Below are 26,064 nucleotides of genomic sequence, written 5' to 3' on the forward strand. Positions count from 1 at the left end.
GTCATTGTTTACATTAAAACAAAATATATATATATATATATATATTATATTTAAATATTTATACTTGTTGTTATTTAATGTAGTTGTCAAAATATTGTATTTGCTTGAGGTGTACTACCCTCTCTCTATTGTTGCACAGACTAGAGTGAGAATAGTAAATTTTACCCCTTCTGAGTCCAAAGCTTTCTCTACTGTTGCACAGACTGGGATGGGAATAGTAAATTTCAGCCCACCTGAGTCCAACATTTTCCCTACTGTTGCACAGATTGGAGTGGGAATAGTACATTTTACCCCTCCTGAGTCCAACCTTTTCCCTACTCTTGCGCAGACTGGATTGGAAATAGTAAATTGTTAACCCTCTTGAGTCAAACCTTTACCCTACTGTTGCACCGCCCTAAGTGGGAATAGTAAATTTTACCCCTCCACAATCCAATACTTTTGTTGCTATTGCAGAGACTGAAGTAGGAGTAGTAATTTGTACCAATTCTGCGTCCAACACTTTCCCTACTGTTGCACAGACTGGAGTGGGAATAGTTAATTTTACCCTGCCGCAATCCAACACTTTCCCTACTGTTTCAGTGTCTGGAGTGAGAATAGTAATTTGTACCCCTCCTGAGACAAATGATTTCCCTACTGTTGCAGAGTTTGGAGTGGTAATAGTATATGTATTATTCCTACAATTTTATAGTTTTGTTTATATTATTTAGATTTATATCAATATGATGTTTCTGTGTATTTAACATTATGTTACTTTTATTAGTGAATGTTTGTAATATATAATATAATTTTAGAAAAATATAATTTTTAATTGTGCTTACTTTTTTATGTGTAGTTTATTAGAATTTTTTCCAGTGTATTTTTTCCAGTTTGTCATTTACTGCATGTACGTATATATATATATATATATCACATTTTTCCTGCCTCCCACACCACCGGCCCAGTAGCACGATCATGGTACATGCTGGGAGTTGGAGTTCTCCTATTCTCACGTGACCTCCAACAGGTGAGCCTATTTACTAGGGGAGGAGTCCAGTGTCGACCGCAGCACTCAGCGAAGCAGTTATGTTGAAGCCATTGCGAGACTCTTGTTTGGAGCATGGGCACTGAGGAAGGCATTATTATGCCAAAATGCATTTGCCGCTACCAGCTGGTGTATCCGTAGAATAAAGGGCTTCCAAAAGATTCCCCTCTGACCTCCGCGCTTTTCTTTCCGAGGTAAGTGGTTCTACATATATTCGCGCCAAGCCAGGAGCGCGTCACGGAAGGTCCTGCTGACAAGTTACCCAGACTAGACTGGCATTACACTGCGTGCAGTGTCTCTGTGGACTCGAAGGATCGAGAAGTCTGGTGTACGCCGTAGGGAACAGGAGGGGCAGTGCCGTGGGTGACATTTACCCCCGTTAGATTGTTGTGTAGCCACACGGCAGTCCAGCACAGGTTCATCACGGTCTACTTGGCCCAGCAGCCCTGAGGGGACCGGAGGAAGAACTTTGTAAAGCGGATGCATTTTAAGGAGTCTCACCATCATAACTACAAATGACATTGGAACAGATTTTCACATTTTTCCTGCCTCCCACACCACCGGCCCAGTAGCACGATCATGGTGCATGCTGGGAGTAGGAGTTCTCCTATTCTCACGTGACCTCCAACAGGTGAGCCTATTTACTAGGGGAGGAGTCCAGTGTCAACTGCAGCACACAGCGAAGCAGTTATGTTGAAGCCATTGCGAGACTCTTGTTTGGAACATGGTCACTGAGGAATGCATTATTATGCCGAAATGCATTTGCCCCTACCAGCTGGTGTATCCGTAGAATAAAGGGCTTCCAAAAGATTCCCCTCTGACCTCCGCGCTTTTCTTTCCGAGGGAAGTGGTTATATATATATATATATATATATATATATATATATATATATATATATATATATATATATATATATATATATATATATATATATATATATATATATATCATATGATCAAGGCCTTTCTGGGGCCGGAACGCGTCATGGCGGTGCATGGCACATCTTTGGAATAAATACTTTGCACTTAACTGACTATATATATATACATATATATATATATATATGTATATATATATATTACAAACTCAACCTCAACACAGGATACGTAGAGGAGACGACGCCAATGTGGTGAAAGCTTTATTTTCTTTATTGCCGCTTTTTAACGCGTTTCGCCTGACCCAGCAGGCTTGGTCACGACTAAAGTTTGATAAATACAAACAACATTTAAAGTGCATCGGTGTCATGTGACTCATCACATGACCCATAAAATCTATAGAACTGAACAAAAGACTTTCTTGCGATGTATATGTTGTTGAATTCCATCACACATAATTCATTCATATTGAAAGAGATAACTCAAATAAACAAATACAAAATTATTTCCAGTTTTTAAAAAAGCAGATAAATTCCAAGGAAAATTATTAAATGTCAAAAACAAATGGTCGCATTAGTTGTTGTCACTTGATATTTCGGAAATAGAATATTTATAAACCATTTGTATAGACAATTGAGCCAAAGTGGGCATAAACACATTAAGCATCTCAGGACCTAGTCAGGCCCCTCGTTACATGCCAATTCCTTCTTAAAGTACGAAGGTATAATGGCATGTAACCCTTTCTGCGTACCTCTTTTGTTTTCATATTCATATGCAAATGAATGCTTTAGTAGCTTTTGACTCCCATTTTTAAGGAATAAATTCTGCTTTCACACTCCACTCAATACCGAATTAAACTCACAGTAGTGCAGTGTGGAATAACAACAAAAAGCTTTTACAGCATATATATATATAAATGTATATATATATATATATATATATATATATATATATATAGTCAGTTAAGTGCAAAGTATTTATTCCAAAGATGTGCCACGCATATAGATATATAAATAAATAAATAAATATATATATATTATATATATATATATATATATATATATATATATATATATATATATATATATATATATATATATATGTTATTTTTAAAGTATACAAAAAATGTGTAAATTTTAAATTATAAATATTAATTTAATAAAACTTTTAAATTATATGTTTAAATAAACATACACATACATATGGGTTTTTTAATATGTATAAAATATATGTATACATTTTAAATTATTAAAATATATTTAATTCACAATATATTCCTGTTTGATCTTTATATATTTAATGTTCATTATGTTTATAATACAAAAACGATATTTTAGTGTTCAATATTGGCGTATAATGATATTTTTTTCGATATTTTTGTTATGTGCATTATAAGAATAGGATAACGAGATTTTTGTGCTCGATATTTTTTGACACAATATTTTTGTCCCAAGATATTTGTGGTTTAAATATTTTGCCAGTAAACCACGTGCCTGTGCTGTGTCAAGTGTATCAATCAAACCTGCTTTTTTTTTTTAAAAAAGCAATGGTCCTAGACCAATAACGTTTTCCTGGTATAATCTGAACTAAGCCCTTAACTCTTTGCATGAATTTCTACTAACAGATCCTAAGTGCTGAACAGCCACATTTAATGGTAAGGCCTTCTTAGTGACTGTGACCAGCCACTTGGTGTATCTGACCTCTGTTTCATCACAATCAGCTTGAAATCGCACCTTGGCCCCGGTCAACAGCAAACTGATATTTTTCAACACTGTTTACTTTTCTAGGTGTTTTTCGCCTTCAAACTCTAAATCCCAAATCTCTAGTTCCTCTTATCTGAATGTAATCATTTTTGTGTCGTTTCGCTCATTGAAATTGTTTCTATTTTTCTTAATTGTCTTGGGACTTTCCTAGAGTTGTATTCTTGAAATTAACATTACTTGTACTGCTTGAAATTAAACATGTATTTCTCTGAGCAGTTGCCTGCTGCTTGTAACGCACCAACACATGACCTGAGTTTCAATTATACCTGTGTGGACACCTAACCAAAGTGTGTTAATTAATCTGGTAGGGTTTCCCTCTTCCCAAATTAAGAACATCCTTCTGGCATAGCCCTCTACTGCAGAAACCACAATTCATTCATAGCATCGTCCCGTTTCCCAGGATATTAAAATTTTAATTTAACACCAACACGCTGAGTATAATTACTTGAAGGGGGAAGGTGTTCGATAAAAGATGGCTACTCTGTTGTCTCGCACATTTATATGGTGTGTGTCTGTAGAAATCTTTCCCACAAATCATATCCATCTTAGAAAAATATATCTGCAAACTCTCTCTATATATCCAAAGAAAATGGGTGTAGAATGCTCTGTACATGGTAGCACATGCTTTGAAGAACCAGAACCGCTACAATTCGTTGCAATAAGAGGGACACTATTTCATAAACCCACCAGCTCCTTTACATTTTTTTGTGAGACTTGCATTTTACTGAACTCACTCCCCGGTGGTTCGTGTTCCTGCCTCAGCAGGAATATCGGAAGTAAGGTGAAATGATGGATGGTTTAATGGACTTCCAAAGCCATCTTTTTCTTGAAAATTGACAATCCAAACATGCACATCTGCACCCCCAAAGAGCAATACGCCACTGTAATGTCAATTGTAACTGTTCAGTAGCAGTAAATGGTACAGAAGAGCGCACTGTTTTAGCTGCAACATCTTCATTACCTTCTTTAGCTCCAAATGTGCAGCTAGAGGCTACAATCACTAATAACCAGTTAAACAGAACAGTATGTAAACTTCTTGAAGAAATATGCTTTGTGTTATGTGCACAGATCAAGATTGATTGTAGGTCCCAAGGAGCCATCACTCATCTGGCGAAAGTGTCTCCTTGCACAGATACCTCCCCCAATCAATCAGCAGCAAGGACTGCTTGAAAATAATGTGGAAATAGTTTCAAGGAGTCGCGGCAATACTAGTTAAGCCTCACATTCATGTACATCCAGAAATAATAAATGATTTTTCATGAAACAATCCTGAACAAGCTTTTGTTCAATATGTGCGAGACTCGTTCATCACAGCTCTGCCAGACGTGCCTTACTCAAAAACAGGAGTGTGCAAACAGTAATCCCAGAGAAGAAAAAAACACTATAATATCTTTAGTAGAGTATAGGCACATGCAGACTATTTGTGCCTCTCTCACCAAACAAAACACAATGATCCCTTCATCAGACACAATGATCGCTTCATCAGAGGACAAACTCTCTGTTCTAACTAGGCCCAGACAAAAGAACTTTTTTTGTAATTTCGGCAATTTCACATACGCTTGTTTCTCTAAATTCAACCGTTACGCCACATCACATAATTATGCCCTATGGGAGTGTGGGAACAATGTGAACATCCAGAACACGCGTGACTGTTATTCGGTGCTATTTTATTTTAGTGCAGATGAGGATGCATTTCAGGTTAAAATATGGCACGAAATGCCGGTTTAGCATTTCATATAATTACATCTAATTTTGTCTAATTTTCCCACCATTTTGCATAATTATGTGAAAGGAAATTACTAAAATTTCAGCCTGCCCTAATTCTAAGATGTTTCTTGAAAACAGGTAAAGACTGTAGTTTGGGTCCTCTAGGTTTCACTATTAGAGAGCACTGTTCTGCCAGATATTGCCATTCCACCATCAATAAAGCTCTGGTCAACATTAATAGAGTTGAATTGGTCGTATCAACCTTTCTTCAAAGGTGTATCAGTGCCAAATTAAAGGCCCTGCAATTTCCTCATTTTATTTACATTTTCTACTTTGCCTCACTAATGACTTATTTTGACAGACACACTTCTAAGCAAACATGTTCACCCTGCCTGTGCATATTGAGTACAACAATGATGCCGTCCATTTTGTTCACCTGAGCAGCATAGTGCAAGGGTGCCTGCATTGCAGTGAATGATTGTTTATGTGCAGGAAGGTGTCACTTACTGCACATAAACAATCCATAATGGCTATTTGCTACTTCTATGTGTGTTGCATTTTGCAGCACACATAGAAGTAGCAAATCGTCATTATTTAATAATTGTCTATATACAGCAAGGGACACCTTCCTACACAAAAACAATCATTAATGGCTTTTTGCTCTTTCTATGTGTGCTGCAGAATGCAGCACGAATAGAAAAAGCAAAAATAAGGAGAAATTAGAATGGCGCACACATTTCTCCACGTGCGCCACTCTAATGCCTGCTCTTCCATGGTGTTAAGTTTTTGGCGCTGCCGTTGATATACACCTCCTTGTAAATCTGCGGCAGCTTCAAAAAGCAATGGGTGTTGTGGTGAAACGCCCACACTAACACTCTTTGCATGTCCCTTTTCATACAGATACCTGCGTGGAAGGGTAGCATATTTACTTAGTGGCGTTAAGCCACAAAAAAAATGGTGCATAGCATACCAACTCTGGAGCACTAGGGGCTTGTGCATATGCCCCTTAGAATTTAAAAGGAACACAATGTCAAAACTATGCTCGATAAGTACTGTGAGCCAAGAGATGCATTAACGCTAATGAAGTGTGCACGAGTTGTGGTTTGCCCTGTGTGAACCATTTTAAATAACCATGAGCACTTACAATGTGTGTTCACGTTGCTCCTTTTATATTTAATTCCTGTCGCCGCGGTCATTTATGTGTGATGTGCTAATGGGAACTTGCTAAAGATAGAAAAAGTGAATCTATTTATGATATGTAAAAGGGTGAATCTATTTATGATAGGCCAACAGTTCCATCAATAGTTGTGAGACTGTTGAAAATCTTTGCCGGTAGGAAGATAGTGTGAACTTGATGCCAAAAAAATCTGATTTCGCATCAAAACCAGGACTGACAGTCTATTCATAGGAAGAACAATGACTTCTTATAGTAACGCTTACTGGCGTTTCAGCTAAAGTCTAAGAAGAAAGCGTTCATTCAGAAATAATGGGAAGGCATAACTATATAAGCACCACAGCTGAAAAGGCTGACCATACAATTCTTTCAGCAAAATACGTATCCTATAAATCAAAGCATAAAAGACAAACAGACATTGGTGGCTCTAAACACTATGCAAATCATTAGGAGAATTGCAATTTTGTAGATTGTATACTCATTGCTTACCTCAAGATTCAAAAGAGGGAGAAGTTAAAGTTCCACTCAACTTCCCTTAAATAAACATGCAAAATCAAAAGGAGTGGAAGATTTGGGTTGAGACAAAACCACTCTAAGTACCCTTGGGTCATGATTAAAAAACATTCCCGTCTTCCTGCTTTACCGTTGGGAACATGTGGTGAGAAACCCTGCTATAAAACCTGGCAGCTTCCCCCACTTGCTTAAAGATGCAGACTGGAGAGGGTGCATCGCGGAGTGCACACTGAAAGACTGAGGTAAGGGGGAAACTACAACTATAGGGTGAGTCTCCACAATAGGTTAAGTCATTGTGAAACCCCTTTCACTCCTTTATCTTTTTATAACACTCCAATTTCCATTTTTGAAGGCTTCTCCTCTCTAATGGAAGGAATAGTAATACTTTGCCATTGCCCAAACCTAAGAGGACCTTCTAAAACAGAAGCTAAGGTGGACCGCAGAAGCCTTACAAGACAGTTTTCTACCAGTTTCCAAAGTGGCACTAATTAGAATTTTTTTACTACTTCTCTCCCTTAAACAACAATTTACATAACATTGGGGTTACAGAATATTTTACCCTTACTGTTAATTTTTAAAGCAATGTCTATGTTTACATCTGCCTAGACTCAAACTCCTTATAATTTTTAAATACAATGAGATCTACACAGCATAAGTTCAAAATTCGCCAAGAGGAGACTTTGATAATAGAGCCCCCTCCGCCCCCAAATTAAGATCACTCTTAGTGTGGAATGCATGAGCAATTATTACATTTGCTCACATAGACGAACAACCCCAAAAGGGTTGAAGATGGTCACATTTAATGGAGCGAAAATACACATTTATAGAAATCTCTGGGTGCATGCATTATTAGAAATATGGGATAACACCAGTACTAGGTTCTAATACATAAAACCTTGTTCTCCATGTCTCCTTCTAGGACTGGACAAAGACTCCCATATGACCAGAAGATTGGAGGGAAAGTGTCCCATTTGAATTCATTTGACTTCAGGAAGGGATCCGAAAAAACAACCTTTTGGTCCTGGCGACAGTCATCAAACCAAAGGGCGCAAAGTTGGCTGAAAAATGTTGACCTTGTTCTTCCAGAGATAGATGTGAAAGGCACCTAATACCACTCTTTTCACATTTTGCATTTCTTAATCATACCATACGCCAACGGGAGACAAGCTTTTGGCAGAACAACACTGTTGCGGGTCTCACATCAATTTTGGTGTTGCCCTGCCCCGTTTCAAGACAACTCTTCCACTCCTTTTGATTTTAGATACTCGTTGCTTATACCAGGTGTCTACACATAACATGTAAAACACGCAACTGAGACGGAGGCTGCCTATCTCCCATAGCTCAACTTCAAAACTGTGTATTGTTCTTTTTTATATTTATGCCATTGGGATTTCTGTAGCCATGTAAAGTGCTTCGCTGTTCTGGTAAACCTGATCCCACTACAAAAACAAACTTAAAATCCATTAACAGCCTAACAAAAATTCAAATCATCCCTACAGTAAAGAAAGCAGGACTTGGGCGGGAAAAATGCAGGGCAGAATGCAGGTAATACTAAAAACATTTGCATAGTGTCCACCTTATGAGATAGAGAATGTGAAAATGTTTGCTGAATCCACACAAGGGTTCTATAAAGCCCACGCAGAGTGTTTCACAGCTATTACTTTGTCAAGCTGGCAGCCGCAAGAATAGGCGTAGGGCCTACTTTAGGGTTTGGCGAATGGGTACTCTGTCACAAACGTGAGTCTAACCCGTCTGCCTGATTACATGTGCATTCTATCCGATTGTACTTATTATTAGGAGGATGGGGTATCCGTCATGTTTGTGATGGGGTACCTATCCGCCAAATTCTAAACAAGACCACTAGATTCCAGTTACTCTGAAAATAGAGGGAAAAAAGAACACTCTTGATGTAGAGAATACCCTTGATCCGCTCTGGTCAGGCACTACAGAGTGCATTCTTCCTGTTAACTGATCTGATGTACTTACCTAGATGCCCCAAATTCTGTCAGTCTACCTAAATCTACATACAATGGTAGGACCACAAAACTGGCGGAGTAACCTATCCGCAAAACTCGAAACCAGCCTCTTAGTCCCTCATTATGAGCATGCCGGCCAATACATCTGCATCAAATACCAGCAGTCATGGGCTTTCTCCACCAAATGGGGATATCCACATGGACTGAGAGATAGCGGATCTTTTTCTGTGCGTTTTTTCTCAATTCTGACAGAGTGGGCTTTAATTCAGATCCATGCTCACGATTGATGGCTTTCTTGTTTATCCCAGTTCCGTGCTCCCTATTCAATTTCTCTCTACACTATCTTCTGTTTCCCCACCACTGAAGCATAGCTTATGCATATGAATTCTGTTTGAAAGGCTTGTATCCGTCCACAGCTGACATGAGGGGAATATTTCAGGTCAATTTTAGCAGTTCATGGGAGTGCATCACCATCACCTCTCTCTTTCTCTCTCTCTCTCTCTCTCTCCTACCTCACTCTCTTTTTTTCTCCTATTCGCACGTTGCAACCCCATTCTTCAATTTCTCCCCACCTCCTGCTTTATTATTACACACATTATATAATGGTTCTGTGAGGGTATGGCAGTAGCATTTAGATGCCAAGTGTCTTGATTAATCATCCATTCCTCTGCACTCCTCCTGTCTGTTTATTTATTTTTTCTCCAATGGCCTGGCATCTGTGCACTGCCACCGCTCTAGTATGGCATTTGATCATGCTGCAAAGGTTAATTAAAATAGGCAAAATGGCCGCTACTGTATTACAACATAAGCATGAGCTCACGTGCAAATCGTGGGATGGTAAAAACATACATCACCATTCCAAGAAGGATTGCAAACACTTACATGTCTCATGACATACCTATATATATATGTGAGTGTGTATATGGAAAGCCAATGTAAAATAGAAAAATAGCATTGGCAAAGTCAATGGGTTTGCAGTCTCTTTTTAAAGGTGACAAATATTGTCTTTGTCAGTGTTTGTTCTACAATGTTATTAGTCTATCATACAACAGTTATACACTCATACACTAATCTATTACCTGAGATTTCCAGTTGCCCAGGGAAATCGATATTTCACCGTCCGCACTAGCCAAAAAGGCCAAACTCTTTTCGGATAAACACCGAATCGGAAGACTGACTTAAATGAGATGTCTCTTCAAACACTGAACTGATCCCATCCACCCTAAAATCAATACAATATTTGCATACGTTATATGGCTCTAAAATTAGAAAAATAGTAATGTAATGCTGAATTTGTGTTTAATCCCCTCAGTTAGCTACAGCTTTTCTGTCTGACTCTGTAGGATTAAAGTAGCTACTGAATTGCCCCATGCTCACTCCTGTTCCAGGAAATGCTCTATTTTTTTGTAAGTTTTGTATAGTGCTTAGTGTTAACTCTTGGTTACTTCACAGCACTAGAAGAACTGACAAAATACCGTTACATGAGGAGACAAGAAGAAAGGGAAGTAAGAGGGCAGTCAGATGGGCATTGCACAAAGGTGGTCCTTACCCAGTGAGAACTGTTAGAAAGCAAGTAAGTAGTTAGGTTTGGACTACAGGGAGGGTTTGAGGGTTTTCCACAGTGACTGGCACTTCACTTTCACTACTGAAGAAGGAGCACTTTAATACACTAAAACAAAATACCACAGAAAGGTATGTGCACAGGGTTCTATAACAGGTACTACAGGAAAACTAGGTCAAAAGGTACCATATTTAGAACAATCTTGTAGGTGCAGGCTCATTGAGAAAAGGTTAGTCAGACATCTATTTTGTTGTCCCACAGGACAGTCCTTCAATACCACGGTCACTGGCAACACCCGGTTGCTTTTCATAAAACCTGGTCTGCACAAGTTAATAGGTGCTGGAGTTACCTGAGATTAGCAGTACCGAGGACCCCAGCATGAGGCCCTCACTCCCTTCACACCCAGGTATGTATGTGATGGCCCCATTTCCTCTGACATTGTGCGGAAGCTCTGTACAGACAACGACTGGCCAAGTGGGTGTGGCGCATTCCCAAAGCAAAAGCCCCTTTCTCAATCAAATGAAGAGACAAACTTCTCTTGTCGATGAAACTATGGTTTTCAGTGAGTCTATACTGGCTGGAAGAGTCAGCACAAGACCTGGTACCTCCAGTACAGCCTCCAGTACAGTCTCTGGAGGCTGTTGACATGGCCGTGATCCCTTGCAGTGCAGCAGTTATGGATTTGCATATAGTTGGGTCTGAACTGAGGCGGCGAAGTGAGCTAAAGAATGATTATGGATTCAACCCAGATCTGTGACTGGGGGTGACTGTCAGAAAAGTTTCAGCACTCTGTCCATCATCTCCTTGTGTTTGCGTTGTGTGCCCTAAGTTGGCAGGGCATGTCCAGACGTGGGTCCCTTGCTCAGTTTGGCACTGGAATCAAGCTAGCCTGGCTGATGAAGGGTGTTACCCAGAAACCGGTTCCAGAATGCTTGTTTCTGGTTCAGGGAAGACCTGGCTTGGCAGTTTGGGCTGGACTGTTCCCATGAGGCACAGGGTCAAGACTAATTTGCATATAGCTGGGTCTGAACTGTGGTGGCGAAGTGAGCTAAAAAATGATGATGGATTCAACCCAGATCTGTGACTGGGGGTGAGCGTTTGAAAACTTTCAGCACTCCGTTCATCATCTCCTTGTGTTTGCTCAGTTATGGCTTAAGCATCGATTGGGGGAATGAGAGACCATTCTAGCAGTCAGGCTAGCTCCTCCGGCGATCCCTCTCTTTCTTCTTGGGCACAGTGCAGCAATGGTGATTTAGCAGCTATCGGAGAGGCAGAAAACCTCCTCCAGCACTTAGATCAGCTCCAGCACCGCTCCACAATAGGCCAGGCAGGCTCCAGAACTGAGACATTTCCATAGCTTCTCCAGCCGTTCCTTACTGACTTCCAAAATAATGGCCCCTCATCTCTGACTGACTGGCTGTTAGTGACACACACCCTTGACCTCATGGATTCCTACCCCATTGGTCAGCAAGAAATCTGGAACCCAGTGGTGAACTTTTGGTCCCACTTTTATAGTCATAATAAAGACAGGGAATGATGTTTCCACTGTCAGAATCCTGGTTAATGTACAAAGCGGTTCTTTTGCCTATCGTATCTCTCCTCGGCCAAACAGGCACAGTTTTTGCTTTTGGTAATGGTTGCCACATAAGGTAGTAATGAGAGATTTCTCAAACTTGAGCACACAAAACATGAGCAGACTCATGTGTGAAAACCTTGTGCTTGGCAGCTATCAGCCTTTGCAAGCAGCAACTCTGGGAGAGAGCCTTCATGATCACTTGTACAACAAAGGAGAACACTGTCTCCACCTCCTCACAGTTTCCATCAAACCAATGGTAGTGCTCAGGAAGAGACCATTAATAGGCCTTTTCTAAAAGGCTCCCTGCTGCACAACTTAAGCAGCCTTGTCTTCTTCCTCTTCCAGCTTAGTGTTTCTTTATAAACCCAAAGCTCAAGAATGTTAGCAATACACTGTGTCAGTCTAGGGAGGCTGTTCTTAGCCTCCATTTTGTTTGCTGCCTTTCCAGGGGCATTATAAAATAGATCCCACTGGCTTCAGGGTCACATATTTGCATTAAACATAGAATTGCACTCCCCATCACCATATATGCTCCCAGAAGGCGCACCGCTCACTCGGGGATGTCAGTACAAGGTCCAGGCACATCATGGTAGGGTAGATTTACCATATTGAGAACTTGTAGGCATCTCACACTGCAGGAACAAGAAAAAGGCATGTTCTGTTCTACAAATCAGAAAAATGGCAAGTTGCCACCACCATCCCATAATTAAGTCCTGCAAAACAGACCACAGTCCTGGGTGCTAGGAAGGCACTCTGGGCGAACCTCTACCGACCACAGATACACACTTTTGGTCTCAGAACTATCCAAAAGGTGTATTCCTTTGTGTGTGTGCATAACTGTCATGTGCACTGGGCACAAAAAAAATTAGGTTACCAGTGAAAAGAACAATAGTTACTTACCTGTAATCTGTGGTTCTCCAGTATTGGTGTCTTTCATAGATTCACATGCCTGAATCATTCCCCGTCGTCGGAGTGGGAGTCCCACGGTACATAAAATAGCAATAATATGCCATAATTATACAGTAAAAACCATTAGCATAAACCAGGAAGTAAAGTAGTCAAGCTACAGTAGGAAAAAAACTTCCACATCTATGACTATCATAGTCATTTTGTATAGTCCAAACTACAGCCAATCAGGCGCCAGCACCCACCAGAATGTTCTCCCCAGAGGCTTAGGCTCTCAGATTTTCTCGCAAGGAGTGAAGGTAACCCAAATTAGCCTAACAGAGCCTCTGAGGGGAGGTGGGCGGGTTGCATGTGAATCTATGAAAGACACCAATACTGGAGAACCACAGATTACAGGTAAGTAACTATTGTTCTTCTCCAGTATTAGGGGTGTCTTTCATAGATTCACATGCCTGAATCAGAGTAGCTAGCAGTACATCCTTGTCAGGCAGATGAGCATGTTTGTCCAGCTTGCCAGTGAATAGTACATACAACAGTATAATTGAAAATACACATATTGTTTACGTATAGTAGAATACAGTTCTGCAAGCAAAAGTAACAAACATGGCATAACAGAGCCTGACAGTAAAAAAGGAGGTGGGAAACAGAGGCTCACCTTATTTGAAAAGGTTCCGCAGGACTGCTCGACCCACAGAGGTATCTGCTTCGCTGGCTGTCTCCAGACAGTAATGTTTGGTGAATGTATGGCGACTAGCCCAAGTAGCCGCTCTGCAAATTTGCTGAATTGGAACTCCAGCAAACAAAGCCGTTGATGAAGATATTGCTCTTGTGGAATGAGCTCTAGGAGCTGTTTGCAGCGGTCGTCCCGCTTGCTAATGGCAAAAGGCAATGGCAGACGAAATCCATCTTGCAATTGTCTGTTTAGAGACTGCCTGCCCCTTACGAATAGTCCCGTAAGTGATGAACAGCTGAGTGGAAGAGCGCAAGGCGGATGTTCTCTGCAGATAGAATTTAAGACATCTCTTGACATCCAAGGTATGCAATGCTTTTTCTGCTTGTGATTGCGGATTAGGAAAATATGTTTTCAGAATTATAGGCTCATTGAGGTGGAATTCCAAGGGTACCTTGGGAATGTACTTTGGATTAGTGCGGAGCACTACAGAGTCGCTTGTAAATTGCAGAAAAGGCTGTTGGATTGTAAAGGCCTGGAGGTCACTGACTCTTCTGGCGGATGTCAACGCCAGTAACAATGCCACTTTCCACGAGAGATATTTGAGGTCAGCCTTGTGAATGGGTTCGAAAGGATGACGCATAAGTTGTGCCAAGACCACATTGAGATGCCACATTGGTGGAGGTCGACGTATTGGAGGAAACATCCTAAAGAGTCCCTTGAAGAATTGTTGTACAATCCTAGTCGAGTACAAGGAAGTAGTACCGTCTTGCCGATATCTGGATATCGCTGCCAGGAACACCTTTAAAGTTGCGTGAGAGAGACCTAATTTTGCCAAATGTAGGAAGAACGGTAGAATCTCTTCCGGTGTTGCTGAAAACGGGTGAAGTCCGTTTGCCTGACACCAAATGCAGAAACGTCTCCATTTTAGACTGTAAGTCCTTATTGTGGACGGTGCCCTCGCCTTGGCCAGTACCTCTTTGCATTCTTCTGGGATGTTCAAGTGGGCGAACTCCCGGTATTCAGGCGCCAGGCTGCTAATTTCAGAGATGCTGGATCTGGGTGACAGACCTGACCGTCCTGCATACTGAGTAGGTTCGGGACTGGATCTAATTGAATTGGTTTGCACTCTGATAGTAGGAGGAGTTCCGTGAACCAATATTGGCGTGGCCATCTGGGTGCAATTAGGATTAGTCTGCACGGTTCCTTCTTCACTTTCCGCAGAACTCTGGGTACAAGAGGGATTGGTGGAAATGCGTACGCATAACTTAGGGACCAGTCCAGAGAAAACGCATTCCCTTGAGAGTCCTTTTAGGGATGCCAGCTTGCAAAGAGCTTGCATTTGCTGTTGGTCTTTGTAGCAAATAGATCTATGTCTGGGCGACCCCATAGTCGAAAGATGCGCTCCACCGTCTGTTGATGAAGCTCCCACTCGTGAGTGGAGACCTTCGTTCTGCTGAGTGTGTCTGCCAAGACATTCTCTATACCTGGAACGTGCACCGCTTGAAGATGTACATCGTGTTCCAAAGCCCACGTCCACAACTCCTGGGCTTCCTGGGAGAGGAGGAGAGATCGAGTTCCCCCTTGTTTGTTGACGTAGTGCATGCTTGTTGTGTTGTCCGTCTTTATCAACACATTTGAACCTTGAATGACTGCATGAAACGCCTTGAGCGCCAGGAAAATGGCTCTCAGCTCCAAGCGGTTTATGTGCCAACGCTGTTGCAGGGCAGTCCACTTGCCACTGATAGTGAGGCCTTGAAGGTGCGCTCCCCAGCCCTCGAGAGAGGCATCTGTCGTGATGGTGAGGCTTGGTGGCTCTTGGAGAAACGCACACCCCTTCTGAAGATGTCGTTTTTGCATCCACCATCTTAAAGAGTTTTGCATTGTCGGTGTGATCCTGATCATATCCTCGAACGTTCCTGAGACCTGTAGCCACTGCTGGGTCAGTTCTTCCTGTAGGGGCCTCATTCTGAGGCGACAGTTCGGTAGCAATGGGATGCAAGAAGAGACCATCCCCAGAAAGGATTTGAATATCCGAACAGAAACTGACTTTTTTGACAACAGTTTCTGTGCCATGTCCTTTATCCTGAGTTGCCTTTCCTCCGAGACAAAGGCCCGAAGTTCCTGAGTGTCCAAAGTTGCTCCCAAGAAGGCTTGTCTTTGTGACGGTTGCAGTTTGGATTTTTCTTGGTTGATGGAGAGGCCCAGGGATTTGAACAGGTGTAGACACTGTTGCAGATGCGAATGAACGACTGCTCGAGAACTGGCCTTTATAAGGCAGTCGTCTAAGTATGGGAATATTTGGATTCCCTGTAGCCGGAGATGCGCCGCTACCGGAGCCAGAACCTTGGTGAAAACTCTTGGCGCCGATCGTAGTCCAAAAGGAAGAACCTTGAATTGGTAATCCCTGCCAGCCACCCTGAAGCGCAGGAACTTTCTGTGACGAGGTAGAATTGGAATATGGAAATACGCATCTTGGAGATCTAATGTGACCATGTGATCTCCTGCTGCCAAAAGATGCAATATTTCCTGGAGCGATAACATTCTGAATGTCAATTTTCTCAAGTATTTGTTCAGAGCGCGAAGATCTAGAATCGGGCGCCACTCTCCATTCTTTTTCTTTATCAGAAAGAATCTGGAGTAAAACCCCATTCCTTTCATCTTTTGAGGCACGCTCTCGATCGCTCCCTTCTGCATCATTATTCTGATTTGAGCAAATAATTCCTTCAGGTGAGCTGGGGGGGGTCCTTTTGGAGAAACGTTTGGGGGAAATCTCTCGAATTCTAGGGCATGACCCCTGGACACTATGTCTAGGACCCATTTGTCTGATGTTATTGACTGCCAACTTGAGTAAAATTTGGATATTCGCCCTCCAATTTTTTCTTTTGAATAGGGCAGCGGTGGCGGCAGGTGAAAAATTTTATTGTCTTTTATCCTTTCCACGGTAACTTGCTCTACCTTTGTTTTGGGGATAGGAAGGCTTTCTTTGGTTGTAAGACTGATAGCGTTGAGTCTGGTATCTTTGGTTATTTTGCCTGTAAGAGGATTGCTGGCCATATCCACCTCTGGTAGAGGACACTCCCCGTCCTCTCGCTCCTCGAAAGGGCGGCTTTCGAAATTGAAGAGACACTAAGGATTTCGCAGTTTCAGAATCCTTCTTTATAGTTTGCAAGGCTTCTTCTACCTGAGGTCCAAACAGATATTCACCATCATATGGTAAATCCAGTACTTTATGTTGTACTTCTTGCCTAAAAGAAGTAGATCGCAGCCAACCCTGCCGGCGAAGAACTGCAGCTCCTGCCAGCTGCCGAAAACCTGTTGAGGCCACATCCACAGCTGAATCAATAATCTCCTCCGAGATTCTTTGGCCTTCATGAAGTATCTTGAGCGCCTCAGTCTTTGAAGGTTCAGGTAGAAGATCAAGATATGGTGCGATATCAGACCACATTTGCCGGTCATATCTTCCTAATATGGCCAATGAATTTGCCGCTCGAACTGTCGTAGCCGCCATTGTAGAGACGCGTTTTCCTATAGAATCCAAGCGTTTGCCATCCCTGTCAGGAGGGGCCGTCAGCTGGGACGAAGGATTTCTAGCCCTCTTCTGTGCCGCTTGAATTATTACAGAGTCCAGTTTAGGCTGTCCTATAAGGCATGCTGGAGATTTGTCTGGTGCCCTGTACTTCTTTTCCAAACGTGGTAGGACTGGAGGAATGGATGCTGGTGTTGCCATGACCTTAATTCCCTCCTGCCAGATGAAATCAATAATGGGAATTGACTTAATCTGTCTCTTTGGTTGGTCTTTAAAGTCATAAAGAAAACAATCTTGCTCTTTATGCTCCATATCTATATGAAAACGTTTAGTGGCGCGTTCCATCAAGAGATGGAAGCCAACCACGTCCACCGGTGGAGAAATCGAAACTGCTTGGCGCGAAGGGGAAGGTGTGTGCTCCTGATATTCATCCCACTCCGACTCATCTTGAACCTCACCTTCCTCCCTTTGTTCCTCCTCCTCAGAAGACAAAGGGTCGGCTCCTTCCCCCTGTACCTGTGAAGCAGGCGATGTAGGAAGTACTGGCTGCAAATTTGGTGTCGGAACCTCAGTATTAGGAGTAGTTGGCTCTGAGCCCGCTGGTTCTGAAGGTGGAAACCTCCTGTAGTAATCGTCCAACATGTATTGGAGATTGGACAGTAAAGCCATAGGCACTTGAGTGAGTGGCAAGGAATCCACCTGGGATGGCATCTGCACCGCTGGATGATCTTCCTCCTGCTCATCCTCCTTCAACTGGATATTCAATTCAGAAGGACTTGTAGCCACTCCAAACCTCTGATCTGTTTCTTCCTCACTATCCGAGTCCAAAAGACGGTCAGGAACTTGCATCGTCGGTTTTGGTGTAAAGAAAACCGTAGACGGAGACCATACTTGCAACGCGGTACAGGATGATAACTGCGGCGTCGAAGGCGCGTTTTCCGATGTGTCAGTGGCCGATATTATAGATGCCTTTGAAACTGTCGTCGACAGGATGGATTTCGTCGACTGTACATCCTTCGATGACGGTACGCCATTCGTGGACGGTACACCCTTCACCGACGGTACACCCTTCGTCGACGGTACGTCCCTCGTCGACGGTACACCCTTCGTCGACGGTGCGCTCTTCGTCGACGGGACGCCCTTCGTCGACGGTACGCCCTTCGTCGACGGTACGCCCTTCGTCGACGGTTTCATCTCCGTCGACGGTATGCTCTTCGTCGACGGTATGTTCTTCGTCGACGGTATGATCGTCGACGACTGGATGGCCGTCGACGACTGGATGGCCGTCGTCGACGGATTGGTCTTCGTCAACGGGATTTTAATCGTCGACGTGGAGGCCTTCGTCGACGGGACGCTAGTCGTCGTCGGAATGACCTTCGTCGGTGGCAGCGCCGTCGACGATATTGTCGCTGCCGATCTTCTCGATGACGGCAAGGCTTTCAGACTCGATGTCGACGAGGAATCGCCGACGGCCGTCGTCGACGAGATAGGCCTTACCGTAACATAGACCATAGTTGGGGAAGACGCCGCCGTCGTCATAATCATTGACGATTTAGGAGATGAGAAGGTCATCGTCGACGTGGATGAAGCATCGGCGGAGGTCTTCGTCGACGAGCTGACAGTGGAAGGCGTCTGAAAAGAGGAGTCCTGAGAAGAACTCTGGACAGTTTTCTGAGGCAAATTCTTGGCGGGCTTTTTATGAGAAGAACTCTCCAAGCCTTTGCCTGAAGAGGCAGCCCTTGAACATGAAGGTTTGTCAGAACCTTTTGTAGGTTGATTTTTCTTAGCAACCTTAGCCTCAGAAGATGGTTGATGTTCAGACGCAGGCCTCTTCCTAGACACTGAAGTGGAACCCGAGGCAATACTGTCAACATCAGACACAGCCTTATCAGAATCCTTTAGCCTTTGTAGCCACAAAAGCAATCGACCTTCTCTGTCTCTGAGGGTCTTTGGAGGAAATTTCCTGCAGATCTTACAGTCTTTGACTAGATGATCTGGGTAGAGACAATATATACATTTCTCATGAGGATCCTCTTTAAAAAGCCGGAGCTTACCACAGGATTCGCAGGCTCTGAACAGAGACTTCCTTGAAGACATTTTAACCAGAAAGTAGAGATATTCCAAAAGAAACTGAGCAGAGCTCAGGGAGACTCCCTTCACACGACGTGCGGTAGAAAATCTGAGAGCCTAAGCCTCTGGGGAGAACATTCTGGTGGGTGCTGGCGCCTGATTGGCTGTAGTTTGGACTATACAAAATGACTATGATAGTCATAGATGTGGAAGTTTTTTTCCTACTGTAGCTTGACTACTTTACTTCCTGGTTTATGCTAATGGTTTTTACTGTATAATTATGGCATATTATTGCTATTTTATGTACCGTGGGACTCCCACTCTGACGACGGGGAATGATTCAGGCATGTGAATCTATGAAAGACACCCCTAATACTGGAGAACGACAGTTGTATTTACTTGGGGTAGGGGTGCATGCCTGTAAAGCAATTGGGGGAGTGGAGTGGACGGGGAGGGGGGGGGGAGGATTGGGGGGGTTGACGGCTTCTGTACCAATACTGGGTTTTTGTTAAGAATATCAGTAAATGCATTCTTGTATTCTAGCCGGGTCTGGTGGCTTAGCAGACTAATGTGCCCACTGTAGGGGCCTGTGTTCAACCTCGTGGTCACAGGCTCAAGGCCCAGCAGGTCCATTCAGCCTTTCATCCTCTTGAGGTTAATAAAATGAGTACCATTGAGTTAGGTAACAATACTATCTGTTTTTCAGCACCAAAATGCCTAACAAATACACATTATGTTACGTTAATACCAACTCATATCCTCTAGAACGCCTCAGCACTAAATATGCTACCTTTTAGGCTGACAGCTTTGTCATATACGAGCAATATCATGAGTAGAAAGGATATTCTGCTGTTATCTAAAGACTGGCCTCTAATAAAGATAATATATTCCATCTTACAACAAGTAGAAATCATGTTAATAATTGATGAGAAAATGCAAGAAATACGCAAGTAACATTTTAGTATCGCCTGTCTCCACGAACAATGTCCTGCTTAGAGGCAGTTAAACAACAAAACATGGAGTCAACAGAATCACTAAACTGGAGTGCAGGTCAAGTACATCATGTACTCGAATAGATCAGAGAAATTCCATTAACAGAAGGGAAATTATAATTTTAATGAAGGAGAAAATAGTGCACTCAATTGTTTAATATTGGAACCAAACAGTCTATAAGTTAGATGAAAACCCCACACTCTATTGAGGATTTCAATGGAGATCCACACAGGAGTGGCTCAGACAAGGATGGGTGTAGGTTTGCAAAAACAATTGCAATAAACAAGGACTGCATTTCATTTCATTAGGGAGAGGAGTTGGCATAAGGGCTAGGGAGTTTGACCTCGAATCCGGGGAACTGGTTTCGAGTCTCTGCAACAACGCTGAACGTCCTGAGATTCTGGGCAAATCACTTAATCTCCCTGTGCCTAACAAAAAAATAAAAATAATAAATGTGTCCTCATGTAATGCAACTGGTGCTATGTAAAGTGCTTTGATACCCGACATCTTCGGGTCAAGCTCGCCCTATATAAAACTCTGTAAAATTCAAAATAAAAAATACATACAAGAAGGATCACTCTTGAGAAAGAACTTCAAAGTTCCTCTGTGAGAGCTGCACTTTAGTCACATTTTGCAGCCAAGAACAAATGTGCCTTCTAAAGAGCTTTTTGCTCAGTAAAGTAAGGTGTATATAGCAAAGACCCCATGATAGATATGAAGTGTCTCTCATCAGCATTTATGTACCCAGACATGGGCAACAGAAAGGACCTCACATTAGTATAGCATGGCGGCATAATACAATGCAATGTTGCAGATAGCATCAAGAGACGCATTTGCGACAGGTGCGAAAGGCTGTTCACATCAGTGCAAATTTCTAAGCATCAGTGCAGGCGTATCCCTTAGCATTGTATGTTATTTATTATATTGTTCTCATGTGAACATGAAGTTCCCGTTACCCCACCCAAGGAAATTATCTTCAATCGCATCATGGATTTGCTACTAAAATTTAGGCCGATTGAAGCCATGATGTCCCCCAGCATGTCTTCCTCAATCACGAGATTTCTACCAGGCGTGACGTTGCAAGGCGCCAGATTGAAAACGATTTAGCCAGCTCTGTCAGTTCCCTTCTAAACCACAGTGACATTATTAACTAATGATGCATGTTTTATTCAGCTCTTGCTTCTGTCGTCATTATGTGGGAAGTGCTCCAAAGGTGCTTGTAGGAGTCGTGGAGCCGACTCCAAGAGATACAAAACTGCACCCGAATTAGGCTGATGATTGTCATTTAAAGGTGCAATATTTGCTCCATTTTTAGCCAATAAACTCCTATTGAAAGAGCCAGTAAAATGCTCAGAATATAAGTCAGCAAGTGCCCTCTGATAGACAGTAAAATGTACATATTTTAGCAAATCTTCCAGTATAGGGCATATTATTGCAACCTGAAGCTATGTGTTTCTTTATAAAAGACAAAATTGCCCAACATATTCCATGGGGTTTCATCCGAGTCATAAATTGACAGAAAAGTGATGGTATTATTCTCCTGCCCTCTGTGACTTATGACATTTTCCCGCAGGCGCCTCGACTCTGAGGCTATTCTGTTCTTCCCAAATTTTGGGACTGGCAGTGCTGAGAATCTGAATGAAGCCAGTGTTCTGTGCCTTTATTTTTTTCTCCTATCACTACTCGTAATACCTTATTTGATGGTTGTGAACAATACACAGGGCACCATAAGATTGTCCACAAATAAAACAAACTTTAGCAAACCCTACAGATCTTGCATTGGCTGCTGACTCTGCCATTCCTTATTTTATTTCTGAACCGTTTAGTATGAAAGCATGTACTGTAGGGAAACTATCATTGTCGCACTGCCAAAATAGGTATATTATTTCATGTGTAGGCGCACACAGCCTGAGTAGTCCTTGGCCCTGAAGGGGATTATTTGTTGTGCGGATGGGCAAATTGGGCAAGAACAGAATGCCGTTGCTCACAGATAGGTAAACCAGTGGCTAAAGTGGGTGAAATGTGAATGAAACTACAAAAGACCATTGGATGAAAAGGGCTGACTGAAAACCCATATAAGTGATGTTGAAAAAAAATCTACATATATTTACTAGTCATCACAATACATCTTTGCCTTCCTCAATGCAAATCTAGTGAAAATCTTCTGACTCCGATAAATAGTAACATTCGGCGACTCTGCCTCTCCTGCTGCTAGTAGGCATACCCTCAGAGGCATCTCTACTGAGCTCAGTGCACTAAGCACGTATAACATCTCAATAATTTTATGTCAAGACAGGAGGCTAGCATTACACATAACCTTTTATTTACCACTTCTGAGCAGCACACTTTAAAGCTTCAAATAGAACAACATAAAGTCAAAGAAGAATAGAACATCCACTACCACCAACAAGCTCCCACCAACCAACAAACATACCAGTCTCCACTCCAGTTGCCTACAGTTGATCATCTTTTGAAACAGACAAATATGGGAATACTTACAGGTGTGTTAGGTTGAGATGACGAAATGACTTCTTAAATAAACTTGCTAGCTTGTTCCTGGAGAAATTACTGTAAGGGAAAAGACATGGGTCAAAAATGGAACTGAAATTAAAATGTACAGAGGTCAGGAATGCAGTTTAGCATTTGGGCATAACGTTCAAGTGAGATCTTTGGATATATGATTCTTCGATGTCTCTGAACTGCCGAAGCACAAACAAGTCCAAAAGAGGCAGGAGTCTATTTATGAAATAATCACCCAGAGCAGCAAATCAACTTGCTGCTCTGTGCTGCATGATAGGGAAAGGGCAGAAATGCACCATATGTAACATAAGAGGGCGCTTTCCTGTCTTTTTCCCGGCAGTGGCGCACAATGTGCTGCCTGGGTCCAACACAGGCCCCCTTGCACATGGTGTAACGGTGCCTGTGTTGTAAGCAAGATTGTTTTTGTGCAGAAAGTGACACCTTCCTGCACAAAAACAATCCTCTGATGTATTACCCTCTTTCTATTTGTGCTGCTGAATGCAGCACACATTGAAAGAGGAAGGAACAAGGAGAAATAAAGATATTTCTCCTTGTTACGCCTCACCTGGAGAGGTGTGGCATTTTGACGCACTTCCAGTTGTCCCAGTAATGGAAATCTGGGAATGCACCAAAATCCAAGGGTTGATGCATGGAAACACCCATGCTTTACCCATGGGATGCCTTCCTGGGGCAGAGTAAAGCAACGAAGCAATTTGCATTGCTTTGCGTTACTCTAGATTTATCAAGCCACGCATGGCCCAAAAGGTGTCCTTGAGTAGCTTGATAAATCAAACTTAAGAGCTGTGTCGCTCTTGCGCCCAGTGCGTAGCGCAAGGGCTACACAACTTTTTAATAAATATGCCCCACAATATGGTATTTTGTTACGGGTAAATTAAATTGTATTGTATTGCACCATTTATATAGCGCTTACTACTGCTATGTGGGGTTCAGAAGCGCTTGCTGACATGGATGGCGCTACATTGTGTAGGGTGTGTGGTTGGAAAGCTGTTTTGCATTTGTTTTGATCCTGTTTGGGAAGTGTTCCATGTTGTGCATGAGGAGCACTGAGGCGCAGTTATTCTGCTATGAGACACGGCTCTTAGCAGTGTGATGGATGAGGAACAAAGATGACACCTGGCTGTACTTCTAGATGTGAAAAACGCACAAGGCGTGTGCCTATTTGCAGACACAAAGCTGTACTGCTGTCTGTATTTGTATCCTGCAGTCACCGAGCTGATTCACCAGCCTCAGGGGAGACAGTCACTCCAGCAGGAGAGAGCAGCGTGAAGAGGACGCGGTGGTCTGCTCGCCTTGCCCTCGACTGAACCCTGGAGCACAGCTCCAAACAGAGGGAGTCCAGTGAAGCAGTGTTAACTCAATTACCCAAAACATGCCCTTTCCCCACACATATTCATACCAGTGCGCTGAACAACTCCCCTGTAGCCGCAGTACATGGTAGACCGGCGGCAGGGAAGATGTTTTCAGAAAGCTTAATGAGGTGGAAGGCATCAGGGCAGTCTTTCATGTGTCAAGCTGTAAAATAACAGTAGGCACCGCTTTCCTCTCTGAAGATTTTTTATATAAGTGGGTGCCATTTATGAAGAACACAAACTTAGAACTAAATTCACCCATTAACGCTTAACTGTGAGGATGCCGCAGTCGATTTGGTAACATTGAGAACCAAAGCCACCACTACAGCAGACGCTATGCCAGTTTTTGTTTATTAAAATCTGTCTGTGCAGCTGTATCAGGCAGTTCTACATTTGATGATCTACTTCCAGGGCTACAGGAGCTATGCGGTTCCGTATCTGTTGCAATTTCCGCTTCTGAGGCATTTTCCAAAAAAGTATCAATTTACTGCCCTTGTCAAATAATCCACAATCTGCTACATAATATGAATGTCAGCAAAAATGTTTCTAGCTCAAATGGACCAAACGTTGCTGAAAGTTACTAAAAAAAAGCATTGGCAAAGGCAATAGTTGTGAGCTTGGGCCTTTAGGCTTTAAAAGATAAGTACAGCACAGTTGGGTTTGCTAATGCTTTTTTCATAGTTTTTTGACAAATATACATTTTGCATAGGTTTTAGGTATGTATGTATATAAATATATACATATATATATAGATATATCATGACAATCCTGTCAACTCTGCCGCCGCGTTTTCAGTCACGCGCCGCCAGCCAGCCACACAGGACACGGACCCAGTTTGGAGCCTCAAATGTTTATTGCCAAAAGGTCAGAGACGCGTTTATCGGCTTGCGCCGCTTATTCACTCGACAAATGTTAGTGCAATTGGGAAACAATTTAAAGTGGCATTGCGTTTTTTCTGTGTGTCATGTGATCAACATTAAATACATTCGTGTATAATGGTAAAATACATTAAGATATTTCAACAATCAATCCTTTAGTTAAAATATATTTGGCTTTCCATTGTTATTGAGTAAACTACTGTTTGAGCTTTCCTGTATTGATGATATTTACAATCTGTCGGATTGCTATTATGTTTGTATGATAACATATAATTTAAATCATACAAAAATACATCGCATTATTCTTGCACATATGTCATTATTTTGGTTAAATACCTTATTCATTTTCCACTAGGGATAAACACAACCATTGTATTGTGTAAAATGCTAAATTGAAAGGTAAAATACTTTTTTTGTAATTTTTTTCTTTAAATTAAAAATTTGATGTTCTTTGCTCTTAAGTTACCACGAACCAAATGTTTTTTTTTAAATGTCATTTCATATAATTTCATTTATGCATGTTATTATGTCAGAATCCTGACTCATACTTTATATCCTTGTATTTAATTAGCTTTTTTTCATGTTTTCTGTCCTGTCTCACCACTCGAAACCAGTCCATAATTGAATAAATTAGAGGGTTGAACTTTATTCTAGTCTATTTTTCTAGCATTTGCAAATTCCTGTTCAATACATTTATCTATTCGACATTAAATCCTGCACATTATTTACAGTATATAAATATGTCCAATAAATATAGCATTTTTGTAAAAAATATAAATAGACATTAAAAAATTCTTAATAAAATTTCATTATATTTACAAGATCACTGATAGGTAAAAATGCAAAGCTATTGTTTAGGGCTGATAGTTCTTCTTTTGCTTGGTTTGCCCCCAATTATTAGAACCACCCAATTTTGTTCACAAGACTGAGGTTTATACATTTTCAAAGGCACTTGTACATA

The 26,064-nt window shown here is 42.0% G+C and overlaps 1 protein-coding gene across 6 annotated transcripts in view; it reads right to left on the reverse strand.

The window, feature by feature from the left end:
- The window catches only part of NTRK2 (neurotrophic receptor tyrosine kinase 2), a 528,847-nt gene that overhangs the window by 448,730 nt on the left and 54,053 nt on the right, over positions 1–26,064 (reverse strand). For all 6 annotated transcript variants that reach the window (XM_086961298.1, XM_086961302.1, XM_086961301.1 and 3 more), the window contains exon 5: positions 22,835–22,903. In XM_086961298.1, the coding sequence (XP_086817424.1) occupies positions 22,835–22,903 (69 nt within the window). The remainder of the gene's footprint in view (positions 1–22,834; positions 22,904–26,064) is intronic.

Source organism: Lissotriton vulgaris, chromosome 3_1, assembly GCF_964263255.1.
Source record: "Lissotriton vulgaris chromosome 3_1, aLisVul1.2, whole genome shotgun sequence".
NCBI lineage: Eukaryota > Metazoa > Chordata > Amphibia > Caudata > Salamandridae > Lissotriton > Lissotriton vulgaris.